This window comes from Phoenix dactylifera, chromosome 5, assembly GCF_051530095.1.
Source record: "Phoenix dactylifera cultivar Ajwa chromosome 5, Ajwa_hap1_PhDact_Kaust_v1.1, whole genome shotgun sequence".
Lineage (NCBI taxonomy): Eukaryota > Viridiplantae > Streptophyta > Magnoliopsida > Arecales > Arecaceae > Phoenix > Phoenix dactylifera.
The window spans coordinates 16,429,947-16,447,407 of NC_143194.1; the positions used below are offsets into that span (position 1 = coordinate 16,429,947).

At 39.0% G+C, this 17,461-nt stretch overlaps 1 protein-coding gene across 6 annotated transcripts in view; it reads right to left on the reverse strand.

Moving 5' to 3' along the window:
- Positions 1–460: 460 nt before the first annotated feature.
- LOC103696273 (glucose-1-phosphate adenylyltransferase large subunit 3, chloroplastic/amyloplastic) overlaps positions 461–17,461 on the reverse strand; it is a 125,549-nt gene continuing 108,548 nt past the window's right edge. For 3 of the 6 annotated variants that reach the window (XM_039116107.2, XM_039116106.3, XM_088721709.2), the window contains 4 exons: positions 2,770–2,874; positions 2,551–2,657; positions 2,415–2,475; positions 461–737 (listed from right to left, as the gene is read on the reverse strand). In XM_039116107.2, coding sequence (XP_038972035.2) covers positions 636–737; positions 2,415–2,475; positions 2,551–2,657; positions 2,770–2,874 — 375 coding nt within the window. In that variant the 3' untranslated portion in view covers positions 461–635. Of the gene's footprint in view, positions 738–2,414; positions 2,476–2,550; positions 2,672–2,769; positions 2,875–17,461 lie in introns of those variants that run through there. The other 3 variants (XR_005507013.2, XM_088721708.2, XM_088721711.2) reach the window with 3 other exon arrangements.

Sequence of the window (17,461 nt, forward strand, 5' to 3'; positions counted from 1 at the left end):
AATAGATTCGAACATTATTATCTAATACATTTTCACCCCCTACATTTTTAACTTTTAAAATTCTAAGATTTTTCTCAAATATTAAGATCTATAAATTTAATTATTGCTAAAAGCCAAAAATACGGAACGAAAAGTTTAATGCATTATTCTCCAAGGCATATAATTCATTGTGGTGCTATTCAACTCTTAGCATATTGATGGAAGGGTTCATATTCCAATCTTATACACATATGATTAAAGTATATAATGTGTAATATTTCCACGTATTGCGCCAACTTGAACAATGAATAATTCTCATAATAATGAATAGAGCTCCTTGTTGGAACCCCAAATTGAATGCTAGCATAGGCTAAGTTCACTAACCAGCTGCCCTGGACTTGAAATTCTAAAGATTAGTCCAATAAATTTGATATAAAATGTTATTTAGATATAGAATATTGTAAAGTATGAAGCATGGTCATTTGGATAGTGGAAGTCATTAAAATAATGGATATGGAGAATATTCACATGAAGTAGCAGTATATTCATTGATGATCTACATGCTGATATTGGATTGCTATATGCAATTTCTCATGGTGGTTTCCACATTTCCATGCTAATCTTCTTCGTTGACCAAAAAGAGAAAAAATTGAGAATTATATGACAAATCCATCACTGATTGTTGAGTTCTTTAGTATGACGCTGATGCCAGATCGGATATAGAAGCCTTCAAAAGATCTATCTGCTTCCTGCACCCTCTACAACCACCAATTGAAGAATTGAATAGATGAATTACGAATATTGATCCAAAAAATACAATTGATATATGAAAATAGCAATCCTAAACAAGCACATATATACATAAAATCCATCTAGAACCTGAAATCCCACTAGTATTTGAACAAAAACAGTACTATTAGAAAATGCTCGTTAATATGATGAATCATTTGAATTGAAAAACAATTATTTTTGTCATGCTTTAAAAAAAAAAAACAGACGCTTTTGGGTCATGAGCTACCACATTTGAAATTATCAAAACTTAACATCAGATGCTCTACAAGTTCCTTAATTATGCATCTAGTGGATCCAATGCTATGAAAGCATGAAAATACCTTGTAAGCAATAAAAATTGAAATCTACATCTTTTGATCATGATAATCACATTGTAAAACATTTAGATAATTACATTTTTCTATGAAAATTGTCCTTTTATAACCATATTGATGCATCAAGATACCATAGTATCTAGATCACGATTAAAAATGTGGATTCCAGAATGATCCATCAAGCTTTCTTAATATGATCCTAGGCTAACAAATATATAAAGAAACAATAGAGACTCATGGTAAGTCAGAACATGTGGGTGTCAAATGTATGCATTGTTGAACAGTTACAACTTTATCCGTCAATCATCTTGCTGGAAAAGATCTTAGAACAACATTGTAACCAAGGGTCTGTTTGTGGAAGAGGCGGGGGAGAGAGAGAGAGAGAGAGAGAGAGAGACTTAAAAATACGATATTCAAAATTAATGGCAGTTATGATATAAATTATGACACACATTTTTTTCTTGTGTGGAATTTAAAGGTGCATTTTTCGAAGTACTAAATATACAATAGGTTAAGGCATAATATTTAATTTTCTGAAAAAAGAAAAAAAAACATATTTAATTTTTTCTTGCATAAGAACCTTCACCCTCATTATTAAAAGTCTTATTATGCTACTACATTGATACAAATAAAACACCTCAAGGCATCTAGCATTCTAACAAAAACCCGGGGGTCTGTACAAGTCACTGCTTGGATATCTAAATGGGGTTTCCTAATTGTAAGATTAAGCAAAGTAAATAACTGTGCTTGGAGAAAACCACCTTTTCATGGCCTTATTGTCAAAAATGAACTGCACCATTGACATTTTTAAGCTTTCTTAGTGTGGATGTATTCTAATTGTTCCATACTTTAAATTTGTTCAGGTAAATGTACACTATATACCTATATGTAGGACGCCACTTGATATTCGTATAGGGGGTGGTTGTGCATATTATTTTTTCTAAAGTGGACTGAAGAGGCTTTACCACTAGCTGAAAGAGATACCCAGATTGTAGAAGTTACTTCTAGCAAGAAATAGCTGCTACAACTTGTAGGAATGATGCTTTGTGCAATTATTTGCACTCCTATGATGAAAGTTTATATATATATATATATATAAGATACAATTCTCCAAATTTGGCCTATTGCAACAGAACTAGGTCAGGTCATGCAAATACTAAAGAAATCTTGGAAAGGAGGCACCACAACCTAGTCTTATCTATTTGATGAGTTTCTTTGTACAAGATATAAATTTTGGTAGCTATGTTTATACGAATTAAACAATTTTTGTAATGCATAAATTTACAGATTTTTTTTCATAAAAAGGAAAACAGTTAAAGGAAACCTTACATCTGAGTTTGAAATTATCACATTCTTTCCAATTCTTGCATTCTTGTCAATGATACATTCCCTGCAAGATACGTATATTAATATAACATATAACGAACTAGAAAACATTAATAGCCTAAGGAACAAAAGAAAATACCTTATTTTTGTGTTTTCTCCAATTCCAATAGGAACCCTTCCTTCAGCTAGCAATGATGCTATTTCAGCATCTGTTTCATAGTAGTCAGCACCAAGCATAACTGTGTCCTGCATATGTAGTTCTAACACAACAGTAATATCTACGACAAGTTTAAATGTAATGCTTACAAGTAGAGACACTGATTTCCAATGAGCTGTGATTAGGATTAAAAAAACTAACCTTTAAATGCACATTGCAGTTTATTCGAGATCGAATACCAACAACACTGTGCTCTATCAAGCAGCTGTCCAAGAAACTTCCATGGGAAACAATTGAATCGACAATCTAAAAGGCATGTCAAGATAAAGTAAAAGTGACATGTTCAATATAATCAAACCTTAAAAGTTAAAAAATAATGGGAAGTAAAACTCAGTACTATATGATACAACATGTATGGGGCATATAAGAAGAATATGACGTGAAGTATGGTGGGATAGATGGAATCTTTACCATGTAACTACCAATATGTTGGAGATCCCATTAGAGGCAAAAAAGGTGATGTTTCACATGTAAGTTAATTTGTCATCACTGTTTTTGTGACTTATGAGGGTTGCAGAAATAGTCTTCCAATGTTCCAACGTTCCAATGTCATGACTTCTTAGGATTCTACTCCTTATTTATAAGCATAACATATATAGATCATAAGCATAACTTTGTCGAAGCTTTTAGTATCAGGATTAAAGTATTTAACAATATGGAAAACAAAAATCAAAGCCTTTCTCATCAGATTGGATAATAGTGTTGCATGCATGGTCTGCCGTACCAGTCCGTACAGGCCGGTACGTACCGGTCCGGCCTGGGACCAGTACCGGATCAGCATGGAATCCGGTACCGGTAGTTTATTGTTAAAGAACCGGTACGAGACCGGTTCGGACCGGTACGCCACCGGTGCGGACCGGTACGCCACCGGTGCGGACCGGTTCGGACCGGTACGCCACCGGTACGGGACCGGTTTCGTACCGGGCCGCCACCGGTACGCCGACCGGTACCGATACGGCGGACCTTGGTTGCATGCATTATGTAAATCAATATATTAATGAACTGGAAAATGATCTCACCTCCAGAGATGAACTTAAGAAGTATAAAGAGATGTTAAGTCTACTGCCCAAAATTGAGATTTAAGTGAGATCATACGTTTGAACATGCTCAAGGCCTCACCAAAAAGGCTAGCTAGAAATTATTTAGGTTTCTTGGTCCTATATAAGTACCCAGGATCTATCCATTGTATAGCTGATGTGGGACTAAACACAAATCCACATGGTCCTCACATAACCTAAATAAAACTCGGATAGATGAGGACGGCTTGATAAATCAAAGTTATGTATATGTAATGAGGAGCTAAATAAAACCTTATTAAACTTACTAGAAAAAACAAACAAAAAAAAAATCTTGGATAGTACGTGCAAACATCTAAAGTAAACAATTAAATCTACACAGATATAATTATAATAATGTATCAGTTCTTAGGCAAAATTGATAGGAAGAATACTCATATCAAAATTAAAGGGTAAAGCCTCAAGCCCATTTATAGGTCCAAAGCAGAATGATTTCAAAAATAATAAGAAAAAATAGTAGTTTTCAGAAATCCAACCGTTCACTTAAATCATCTATTAAAAATTATCAACAAGACACATAGGCAACCAGAAACACTTGACTGAAACTCAGCCGCATCCTAATGTGCACATTAAATGAATAAATGATGACAAAAAGAAAAACCATGTTTCCAATCAGTGAAATCACCATTGTGGATCCATTATCAGATCTTCAGCAGAGACAGTTGATTCACAAGATTTTCACTTGTTGTCAATCAGACAAAGAAAACAACCATTAAGATTGACAATTAGAAAAATCCTTACAGGATGGTTGGTGCATGAACAATGATTAAAGTTTGAAACAGCACCCCATGGAGGGCCAAGATCAGCATAACAGTCTAGGGGTTGGTTAAATATTTTAATTTTATCCTTGCTTGTAATTTTCAAAATGATCCAGTTCTTTGATTAAATACCAATTGAGATTTGAATATTCATGGAAGTGGTTGGTTAACTTAGCTTATTAGCTTATTTAATGATTTTTAAATTTGAAGAGAATCAAGGTCTATTGAACCAGTACCGGAACCTATACCAGTCGAGGGACAGGTAACCGGTACCGTACCGACACACGATATGTTTGGGTGTGCCGATTCCATACGGGCACACCCGTTTTTTTTGGAGTTTTTCAAATTGATTTAATTATTAATCAATCTTTTAGAACTTTTTTAATGATTTTAAGTCTAATTTGATAATTTTTTTGATATTTTTTAATATTTTTTGATGTTTCTATGATCCCAGTTTAACCTAAAGGATCCATCTTATTATTTTAAAATGATACAAAACATAAAATGATTAGTGAGATGGTGCATGCTACAAGTAACATGAAATATTCTCAAATCAAATAGTGAGGTAAAAAATATAAAATAATATAATAAATTACATATATTTAAAGTACAACAGACATACGGATATCTAAAAGCTCGTCAAGTAGCGATGCTTTTCGAAGATATCCGGATCATTAGCATAGTTAAGACGCACATTTCCACCCTTCTAACCAAGCGGCCTTATAGTTTTATATGTTTATCCCCTAAGAAACGTGTTCCGCATTATAAGCACTATCGGATCTCTCGCTGAAGCTCTGGCTCTGAGAGGTGTCCTCTGGCTAATAAACTGGCTGATAAAACAACTGTGAAGGGCCCAATTGAATAAGTCGACAATAAAATCTGACTTGTAAGATGTTTCGGGCTGTGTAGGATAATAGCCACTAAAAGATGCCTCAGATCCACCATATCCATATCCGTATGGGTCATAGGTTGTCTGTGGCTGCGGATAATAAGATCTAGTATATGACTCAAAATCTGATACGTCTATGGATTCTACTCCATGCACAAGATCATCTGCAGTTGCATCGTATCCTCTTGAATAACCTCGAGGAGCCCGTCTTCCATATACATTCGAATCCTCGCGGGCTCTACCAGATCGTGAACGGTGGTCCCTATCCTGTATAAGCACTATGGATTAGATTTGTGTACTTTAGCTCCACTTTCTTCAGAATGCACTTCAACCTCAACTTCAGATTGTAGTGAACATATACAAGGTCATTGAGATCATAAAGGTAGATCCGACGTATGCCCAGGAGTACATGGACATTATTGAGTGGCGGTGGGACTACCAGATTGAGTACATGCCTCAGTCCCACCGCCACTCAATAATGTCCATGTACTCCTAGGCATACATCGGATCTACCTTTATGATCTGAATCTTTGTCGTCTCCATCATGTGATACAAAAGCCATCTGAGGGTAACTTTCACTGTCCACGACTCGAAGTACTTCATACAATGGTCTGATAGCCTTCACTATTGTGGTGGCCTGCTACCAGAATGTGTGCCTCGTCACTAAGTCCTCGACAATGCTCCCTTCAGTGTTGGCCCTCACATATCTACTTTCTTGCCACTCAAGACTGACAAACATCTAACGTAGGGCTGCTTTCTTCTCAAGAAAGCTATCAAATGCAACATAGTTGATAGTAAACCGTATGACCCTGGTCTCAAGATCTCTTCCCTTGCAGATCTCCTCATCAGTGAAAGGACCCATATAAGGTTATAAATATATCTAGTGATGGTTTGGGTTGTCTCCATCATCTGTTGCATCCTATGAATCTTTGCAATATCCATCAACATGAAATCAATGCAATATGCAACACATGAGGTTCAGAAAATATATGGTCATTGCTGCATCAAAATCTCTTTGGCGGCCCATTATTAGTGATGACCTGTACGACATTCTTCTTTGCTACCTAACCAATCACCTCCTCCATCAATTTGAGGATGTACGTGGCATCGCGTGTTGGAAATTGTATCCTAAAATGTCAATCGTCAGCATGTTGATGATTGAATTTTGTAAATGAATTGACAAATTAATAAAGTGTTATTTGGCATTATTCATCATTTCATTGTACATCTTCAAATGAACTCTTATATGATGAAGTTCTTAGGACTTGTTTTATGATAAAGAAGAATTTATCTTCAAGTCCTTAAAACTGTTCGCGATCAAATGATATGCTGTTACTAGGACGACAGCATTATCGAGATTAGGTCGTTGTGTGACATATACGTTGGTTGTCCTCTTAACCAAGGAGTGTGGAGACACTGATATATCACACAGGTGAAGTGTAGGAGTACATTTCACTAAATGTGACCAATTTCGGAACGCTCTACTGTCAAAAGATGTTCCGAGTGGATATGGGTATAAGTTTGGCCCTCTGACCTGAGACCGCAACCTGTGACTAACAAGCAACTCACTGTACTTTGGTACTGAACTACCTGAATTTCTAATTCAGTGACGGAAGGTCACTGGGTACAGTCAAGTACTTGCGTAGTCAGTTGTGAGTCAAGATGGAATTGACCCCTCCTGGAAACAGGAGATAATGCCTTGTGTTCAATTTAGCAAAACTTTGGCCAGGGTAATCCTTGTGAGGAGCCACAAGATTTCTAAAGTTGAATCACATCATGGATGCACTTATTACAGAGTTGACAGAACTCTGAAGTCATCCTGGCTTTTAGGAGTCATAGGGATAAATTATACAGTAACCATAGTCCAAGGATTCTTGAATGTTGCTTTGCAATCATTCGGCCTATCCGGACGTCGGGTACCATTGCTAGATGGTCATTTCGATTAGTACAAGAAGTTGTTCTTGTGCTACCGGCTTAGGTTCGAACCTATGGAGTCACACGCATAGAAGTTTCTAGGTTGATCAAATGGCTGATTGATGATTAAGAATCATTCAGGGGTAATTTGGTCAATTCGATTGACAAATTATCCTAAGCAAAAGTTGCATTAAAATAATTATTGAATTATTGGAGGGTTAATTAGTAATTGGATTACTAATAAATTTAATTTGATTGAATTATTGGACTTTAATTAAGCCAAATTGAATTAGATTCAATTTGGGCTAAATTAGGGTTTGACCTAATTCGATCGGGTTCGACCCGAGCCGATTGGGCATAACCTAATTGATCGGACTTGACCCAATTGGATTGGGATTGACTCAAGTCAATTAAGAGTCCTTATTTGATGAGGATTAAGAGTCCAAATAATCAGAATTTATTATGGAGAAGAATTTCTAAAATTTAGGACCCTAGCTTTCTTTATTGGAGAAGAAAGACACCTCATCCTTATCCCTAAAAGCAGTGGTGCCTATCCTCTTTATTTTTGGCCAACTTTTGGCGTGAGGAAAGAGGAGGCGTGGGACTATTTTCCAGAAAAATATGGCGCCTCAAATCTTCCTAAAAAGATAGGAATCAAATTCCTAATTTGTAGGGACTGCATGACGCATCAGGGTGGCATGCAGCTGAAGTTTGGGGCGCAATAACCCCCTGATTTTTAGGGATTCTTGGCACAAGATTAAAAGAGAATTTGTTCATCTCTTAGCTGCCGATTCATCAGAATTTTTTGGAAATTTTATCAGCCAAATTCGTTGGCCAAAAGAGGTGTGAGGCGTGGGGGGTCTTTTGACTATAAAAGGACCCCCACACTTAGGGTTTGCAGAGATGGTCTTGAGAAAGGGTTCTAAATTCTGAAAAAATTCTGAGAGCCAGCCACCTTCTCTCCTCCTTCTCCTTCATCTCCATCCTTCATCCTCTCGAAGAAGAATCAAAAGTTGAGTGCTTCGAGGGAGAAAAGTTCAGCCATTGCAGCACCTCTGCCCGAGCTAGCACTCCTGCAGTTGTGGATCTTCCTAGAGCTTCGCGTGGACTATCCGTAGAGGCCGGACACGTGTGCGGCTATACAAGGTGATCAAGGAATCATCAAAGTTCTCAAAGTAAAAAGGTATAAGATCTGATCTCATTAAAAATTAAAATTAGAAATCAACTAGGTTGCTGAAATTCTGCATGACTACATGTTAGACATAGAATCATGCCTACTTGTTTAGGATAAATGTTTAAAGTTCTGAATCTATTTTTGTTGTAGAGATATGATCTCTAGCATGCATAGGAATTAAATAGTTTAATTCATGCTTCCGCTGTAAAATTTTTAAAAATATATGCATGCGACCACCAAGGTTTCCAACATCGCGCACCTAATCAAAAGCATCAACCGACTTATAAAAAAAATCTTCATATCATAATATATTAAGAAGTTGATAATGCTCCGCCTGGTAGGACCGATTCAACCATCTCACACCACTGTCAATCCATATGTGAGCCACTTGCTCTTGTATGAGGCAATCCATTTTTCTAGCTCTTTGTTATTATTGCCAAGAAGCTCATTGTAGATATCATTCGAACTTGAAAGATCAACATCGGGACCAACAACCTATATGGCGAAAATGGCAGACCTATAGTACGTATTGTTTGCCACATTCGCTGGGATGTGGCTGAAGTAGAACCAGAATCCAATAGCTCACCATATATCTTTCTTCCTATTCTTCTTCAGCATTGTGTCAACCCTCTGCTCCTTCGAATCTCTGCTAGAAAAGGCATATGGATCTAAATCATGGATTGCTGCTCCTAATGGAATCTCTCTAGATAACTTTTTTTTGCTACCAAAAGCCTTCAGCATAGATGCAATACGGCCACCACCTCTGTTGACGGCCTCCATCAGGATCTTTCTAAACTTTGGATCTGCCCTACTGCTCGCAAAATCGGAGCCTGATTCATAATATGAGGGCCCAAAGCGAGCCCTATGCTTGACCACCTCATTCTGTTGCCACTAATCATTCAGGCTCGCCTGTATGGCAGCCTAGATCTATGCCTCCTCGTCATCGGGAGCGGATGCCTCCTCTAACTCCCTAAAGTGATAGGATACTCGCCTTAATTCAAAAATAAATTTTTAATTTTTAAAATTATATATAATCCAAAAATTAAAACTTTTTATGTCATTGTGTAGATCATCCATAGATCTACATGTAATAAAATCAAGTCGAAATCAAAAATTTTGGCATGATCTCTCCTTATTATGTAAATTTTAAGCTATTTTTTCAAGCCAAAAAAATAGAGAGAATAAGATAGGGGAGAGGAAGTGGTGCGGAGACCAGTGCTAGATTGCCCATCACTTGAGTCTACAGTCGCCGTAGAAGGATGGTTCAGCCAGTTTCATTGTGGTTGGAGTGATTTTATTTTATTTAGGCTTATTAGGATATTTTGTTATTTGATAGCCTTGGGGCTTAATTTGGTATTTCGTTATTTGAGGATCTTTTGGGAGATTAGTTTCTTTTTAGTGGGTCTTTGCATTTTGTGGGTCTTATAAATATGTGAACTATATATCGTATGGAGTATGCGATTAATAAAATTGTGATTCCTTTCTTTTAGCTCTGGCATGAATCCCTGAGCAGAGCTAGGTGCGAAGCCTAGTTTCTTCTTCCTCCTTCCTCTCTCCTTCTCAATTTCTTCTTCTTCCCTGTTGTCCGGCATCAGCATTGGTATCAGAGCAGGCTACAGGAAAGAAACCCCTGTCTTCCCATGCCCTCCCTGTTCCGTGGGTTCCTTCTTCCCAAAAGTTCCACTCCAAGCCCTAAACCAAGCGATGCTCCCTCACGGCCACAGTATTTGCCTTGGATCCTATCGTTTCCAACCTCGCCGAATCATCGTTTCCCGCGCGGATCGAGATCCCTCACGGCCAGATCAACCGAACCCTCGCTCCCGTCTTCGCCCGTGACCAGTCACGACCACCGCACACCAGATCTAGGAGAAAAAGAATCTCCCCGCTATTGAGGAGCTCCACCGGTCCCTCTCCGAGCACGTTGTCACACCGTCGTCGCGCGCCAAATTCGAAGAAGAAGCCCCGCGCATCCTCACTATAGGGTCTCTGCTATCGAGCCACCGCCACCCGCGACTCCTCGCTCGGCCGTTACCACGTTCCTCGGAAGCAGGTAACCACCTGCAACTCCTTCCCCTCAAAAGCCTCCACGAAGGAGTCGGACTAGGAACGAGATACCGGAGTGGTCGTGCCCGTTAACCCGAGTCCATTCTACCTAGAAAAAAAATCCGTATCGGGTACGTAACAGGTTCCGAAGTGGGTCGTGCCCGGTAACCCGAACCCTATCGGATCTAAGTTTAAAAAAAAGAAGAAAAAAAAGAAAGAGTTGTTCACCTTCTTCCCCATTTTCCGGATCCCCTTCCTCCGCGACCACCCTGCAGCGCCGCCTCCGCCCTCGCTGCCTCCACCACCGTGACCCCCTGCAACACTGGTGCCTCAACCCCCTTCTTCCCCATTTCCTTCTCTCTTTCTTCCCCGGATCTCTTGACCCGTCATGGGTATCCCGATGCTTCATCGCCGCCGTCCAGCTCCGCCGCCAAGCTCCCTCTTCCCTTCCGCTTCTTTTTCCGCCGCTCCCTTCTTCCCATGCCGCAATCCGAATCGAGAGCTCTTCATGCCTCTCGGCACCTGACCCTTTCCTCTGTGAAATCAAGGGTTCGGCTTCGAACCTACCGCAACCCACTACCTCACCTCCCAACCCCCCCATCTCTAACCTTCAGCCCATCAGGCCCACACCGCCACCATACACCCCACTGTCTCACACTACCATCTTCCGCTCCAGCCCCTCCTATTCTGCAGCCCATCAAGCCCATACCGTATACTTACATCTTCCCCTCCTGCCTTTTCTTCTAACCTACGGCCCATCAGGCTCGCACCACACAAACCGTAGGCCCATCAGGCCTGATCACCCCCCTCCCCTTTTCTATCCCGCAGACCCATCAGGCCTCATCACCACCCCCCCTAATCCGCAGTTCCTTCAGGCCTGCCACTGCACACCCCCCCAACCTCTCTTCTAATCCAACGGGCTGCTGCCACTAGGCCCACCAAGCTACTTTGATCAGGCCCCACGAGTTGCTGAGATCAAGCCCACCGAGTTGATGTGATCAGACCTGATTTGAGCCATTTGACGAGCCTGCTTGCTGTGACCGCGCTTCTACTTGTCGTCCCAGCCCAGGTCAAATCCCTCTATCTCTAGAAAATCTATTTGTTTATCTAAAATTCAACATCAATGAACTCTTGTATGCTCTGTTGATTATCTTACTATGAATTCAACACATACACCCCAACATCCCGAGAAACCCTTGTAATGGCCCATTTTTGCCATTAATTGTAGGGCTGCCTAATCTTTGGGAGTTCTTCGTGAAAGAATAGATGCCCTACAAGCCAATCGCAATATGTATTGCGAAGGACTTTTCTTTGATTTTTCAAATCATGTATGTGACATTTAATTATGAATAAAGGCATTGTGTTTCATCATATGCTGTTTCTTATATTTGTGATGAACCCCTTAGATTAGGGCAATGGTTTTAGGACTATGATGAGATCATACTAGTGAGACCTAAAATCCTAAAACCCTAATCTTAAGTATTCCCAGTCGTTGGTACATTGAGTCGGAGATCAATGCTACCGAAAGACTGGCACATCTTATGTATGCTCGATGCAGAGGATGATTGATCTTGTGTGGAGACACTAATACAAAGATATAGGTGCTCATTAGAGGAATGAGTTCACTGAATTGACCTGCAAAGAGAAATCTTATGAAGTCTTACTTACATGTCAAAAGATGATTCTCTTAGTAGGAGTTATGCAACTGATCCTATAATCTGAGATCACCATAGTATCTTGTGCACATAAATCCATGTTTTGGTTTACACTCATTCATGACAATAAGTTCTATACGAGGTCTTCTAGATATGGTGGATTGTGTACGAAGATTATGAGTAGGTCAACAAGGAATCAATCACTTCTAGTAAGAGAAGATCGCATCCCATTTATTCTAATCATATGATAATTCAGGGAGTCATTGATCAAAGCAGAATGAAAATTAGAAAGAATTTCTAACGTTTCATGATTCGAATTATCATTAGAAGATTAAGAGAAATATGAATATGAAATTGAGTTTGACATACATTCATACTCATATACATATTCGGGATGCAGTTTGATTGAAGGATTGAATTGCACGGTAACTTGCCACTGAAGGGTATATTTGGTATTTCCTCAAAATTTCATATTTTTTGGGTAGACATGACACGTTGCTAGACGTCAATCTTGTTTTATAGGTTTGATCGAATTAAAGAGTTTAATTCGATCACCAATTAGAAAGGATTCTAATTGTTAAGTTCGAGTTCGCGTAGTTTGGACCTAAATCGATTAGAAGAGTTCTAATCAAGTTGGGTCAACTCGTACTCACACCTATTGCTGGCTAAGTATGGAACCTAATGGGTCACACACAAGAAAACTGATCAAGGGTCTAATTGGATTAGATCATGTTTGCAAGATAAATATCCTAGCAGGTGTTGCAAACCTTAGCTCCTGATTCGAATTGGATTCGAATCTAATTCGAATTAGATTCAAATCTGATTCTTAATTGATCTAATTTGATTAGATCATATCCTAATATGGGTTAGCCAAGAGTTGGCACCTAATTGGCTTGGTTTGAGTTTAATTGGATTAGATTTGATAAAATATTTATTTTTGACTGTTGGATCTTCTTCAAGCCGTTGGATGAAGACTTAGTGGATCAAATGGATGGCGCCATGGATTGGAGCCATTGGATTTTCATCATAGGATGATGGAAGATCATGATGGCGTGATGGATACCATTGGGAGGCGTGATGATGAAAAATACGTGAAGGAAAAAGAGAGGGGGGCGTGAAGATTGAATGGATAAGGATGAATCATTTATTTGATCTTATCCATTTTCTCTCTCCTCTCTTCATCACGCCTAAGGTGATTATGGCGCCCTCTTTTATGGCCTTTGGATCATCATCGAGCCTTAATCAATGGATGAGAATGACTCCTACTTTTCATGCGTGAGAAGAAAAGAAAATAGGGAGGAGTACGGCACATGAATGAATTAGCGTTAGAGGTATTCTTTTATTCCTACATTTATATTTATATATTATTTGATTGTTACCATTAAGGTCATCTAGGCTTATAAGGGTTTCATGTTAAGGGACTTTATTAAGAAATTTTTAAAATTCCTAGCTTCCGCTGCCCATTATGACATGTTAGAACCCTTCAGTGGTATCAGAGCAACCCTTAATTGGTTCAATCAAATGATTATGCATGATGTATGATTGTTAATTTACTATGAGATAGTAATGTCATATGTTTAGAAGAATGCTGAATTATATGATATGATATATAATAAAGTGTCATGATATGAATTTTTCATATGAAGATATGTTGAAGCATGTTAATTGATTCAATCAATTGGTAATAATTTGTACATGCTATTAGATAGCTATGATGTATGATAATTGCTTTTCATTTATATATGCTATGAGATAGATATATAGTTTATTGTAGCAATTACATAGATGAGTTAAATATGTTATAATTATAGAATGTGCTTGAGCCTAGTAAACCCTCAATAAAAATTATATTAAGTCATAGTGTTGAAAAACTTTGAGCTAACTCATTCTAAAACAATTAATCTAATTGGTGTCTAGAAAAGCACTAAAGGTGGTTACTTAATTAGGACCTTACTCTCTGAATAAAGGAAGCCTCCCACCTGCTTACCTGGCCAATTGTTTGATTGCCTATTATGGATAAGCTTAATGTTGATAAAACACTACTGACATCCTTCCTTCATACTTCGACATTATTATGTCAAGATCCATGCTAGTTTGTTGTGCAACCACAAGGCTTGCAATGGGGACTGATGTTATACTGTCTTGGTGCATAGAGATGATTATGGCATATTTTAATATGTTGCTTTGTTGTGCAACTACAAGAGCAATATTATTCGAATATGACTATATGGAAATGAAGGGTTTGACTTAACTAAAACATTATAGTTTGTTGTGCAACCACAAGGCTATAAGTGTTTTTTAGAGGACAAGATAAAGTTGAGAATTGCATGAGATGAAATTGAAAAGAGTTTCCTACCTTTGAACTCATAAGAGTTTGTTGTACAACCACAAGGCTTTTATGATGAATTAGGATCTCAACCCTACTAAGAAAAAATTAGGTTTTCTCGTTTATCATAGGAGAGGGCTATGATATTTGATAAAAATAGTAGGAGCAACAATTAGATAAATTCCTTGTCTAATTGCATACATGTCACCATGATTGGTCTGCTTATGTTAGTTTTGTTCTTGCTTATGTAGAATTATTAAATGGCTTCTTCACTTTCACTAAGAGGCATCTTAGATGCCAACAAATTGACCGGTCCAAACTATATGGACTGGTTGAGAAATCTAAAAATAGTTCTCACTCAGGAGAAAATTTTCTATATACTTGAAACCCCTGATCTTGGAGATATAGGAGATAATGCTACTGAAGAGGAGGTTGCCACACATAAGATGTGGAAGAATGACAGTTTGACTGTCAAATTTATCATGCTTGCCTCTATGAGTAATGAATTACAAAGGCAACATGAAAGCATGGACACTCTATCTATACTTCTAAATTTAAAAAAGTTGTATGGAGAGCAAAGCAGGAGTGCTAGATATGAGATATCCAAACAGTTGTTCCGTGCTAAAATGAATGAACTCCAGTGCAAAACCATGTTCTTATGGTTATAGACTTGATCACCAGATTAAGTCAATTAGGTTTTGCTATGGACAGTAAGCTTAGTCAGGATTTGATCCTGCAATCACTACCTGAATCATTCTCTCAATTTGTTGTGAATTTTCACATGAACAAGCTGAACATCTCCCTGCCTGAGCTGTTAGAGTCGACCCCAGTCAGTTTGGAGTTGACCCTGATACTTTTGGCACACCTTAGAACAAGTGGCACACCCTTGGAACACTTGGCACAGAGTTGGAGTCGACCCTAGAAATAATGGAGTCGATCGTGGCATGGTTTGGTACATTATGGCACAAAATGGCACAGAGCTTGAGTCGACCCCAGGTTGAGTCGACCCCAAGAGAAGATGAGCCGACCCCAGCCAAAAGAGCCAGAAAAACAACTCTCTGGAATTCCTGAGAAGGTCGATCCCAGATAACCTTGAGTCGACCCCACTGTAGCTTGGATCGACCCTAGGAAAGCATGAGTCGACCCTAGCTTGAAGAGTCAAAAAATCAAGTCTCTGAAATTTCTGAGAGGGTCGACCCCAGAAAAGCTTGAGTCGACCCCACTGTAGCTCGAGTCGACCCCAAGAAAAGTTGAGTCGACCTCAGCCCAGAATGACAGAAAGATAAGTCTCTGGAAATCCTGAAAGGGCTGACCCCAGCCAAGTTTGAGTCGACCCCACTGTAGCTGGACCCGCCCCCAGGAAAACATGAGCCGACCCCAGTCTGTGGAACAATACCTTGGGTCGACCCCAGCACGACTGACAGCATAATGGCTAGTTCTACAAAAGTACATTTTGAGTCTCCAACGGCTAGAAATGGCTAGTTTCTCTATTCCAACAGCTAGGGAGTGACTATTAGAGGTTGGGAAAGTATTTAAGAAGCATTATTCATCAGGGGAAAGAATCTTTTGCAAAAATCAAGAGTGCATTCAAGAAAAAAGAAAGTCCAAGTGTCTTCATCAATTGTGCTTCATTCAAATTCTGAAAGAAGATGGTTGAGCAGTCTTCAAGTGTATTCAAGAGCTCTACCAACCCCTTGAGGAGTGAAGCAACATTGACAAAGAAGAGAAGAGCAATCTACAAAGCGATAAATACTTTCTTAACTCTTCTTTAAGTGCATTATTGTATTACTTGCTCATTTAGAAGCTTTAAACTCTCTCTCTTTCATTTCTTGTAAGGTTTGTTAGTGAGCCCGCAAAACCAACGGTGTAGGTTGTTGGTGAACCCGTAAAACCAACGGTTAGGTTATTGGTGATCCCATAAAACCAATTGTAGGATTTTTGGATTGTGAGCCCGGTAAAACAATCCAACTATAATCCACGGAATTATAGTGAATTCCCAAGGGGACGCTTGGGGAGTGGACGTAGGTGCTTTGGAGAGCACCGAACCACTATACTTCTTGTATTTGCATTGTGTTCTCTTTTTAATTCCACTGCACATATATAATTAACACAAGCTAAATTATTCATACATCTATCACCTTAAGTAAGATCCTAAAAATTTAGAAAACCCAATTCACCCTCCTTCTTGGGTTGTTATCTTGGGCAACAAGTTTTCTCCTCGAACCGTTAAGAAATTGCAGTCTCGTAGTGCTGATTCAGAGTGTTGCACAGGGTTGGCACTAATGCCTATGTCATTGACCTCCCCTCTGATTATGGTGTTAGCCCAACTTTTAATGTTGAAGATTTAGTTGTTTACAAGGGCCCACCAACAATCCCCGATGACCCTTATGCTGAACACTCTCCTGAGCCAGATGATTTTTCTATTATTGATCCCATACCAGCTTCGATTCCTTTACCCCTCCGCCGAGCACAAAAAAAGCACATTGATGCTATTTTAGATGACCAGACAGTTTTTTTACCAGTGATGGAGGCATCCAACGCTTCTTGGTTCATTGGCGAGGACGACCAGAGTCCGACTCCACTGGGATCACACGCGAGGAGCTTCAGCAGATTGACCCGGACCTCTTGGAGTACTACTAGAGCCACACCAAGCCGCGCTCGTCGAGGTCGACTTCTTTCCACCCGGAGGAAACTGGTGCGAACACCAGTGCCAGATTGCCCGTCACTCGGGTCTATAGTTGCCGCAGAATGATGGTTCAGCCAGTTTCATTGTGGTTGAAGTGATTTTATTTTATTTGGGCTTATTAGGGTATTTTGTTATTTGATAGCCTTTGAGCTTACTTTGGTATTTCGTTATTTTGAGGATCTTTTGTGAGATTAGTTTCTTTTTATGAGGCCTTTGCATTTTTTGGGTCTTATAAATATGCGAACCATATATCGTATGGAGTATGCTATGAATAAAATTGTGATTTCTTTCTTTTAGCTTTGGCATGAAATC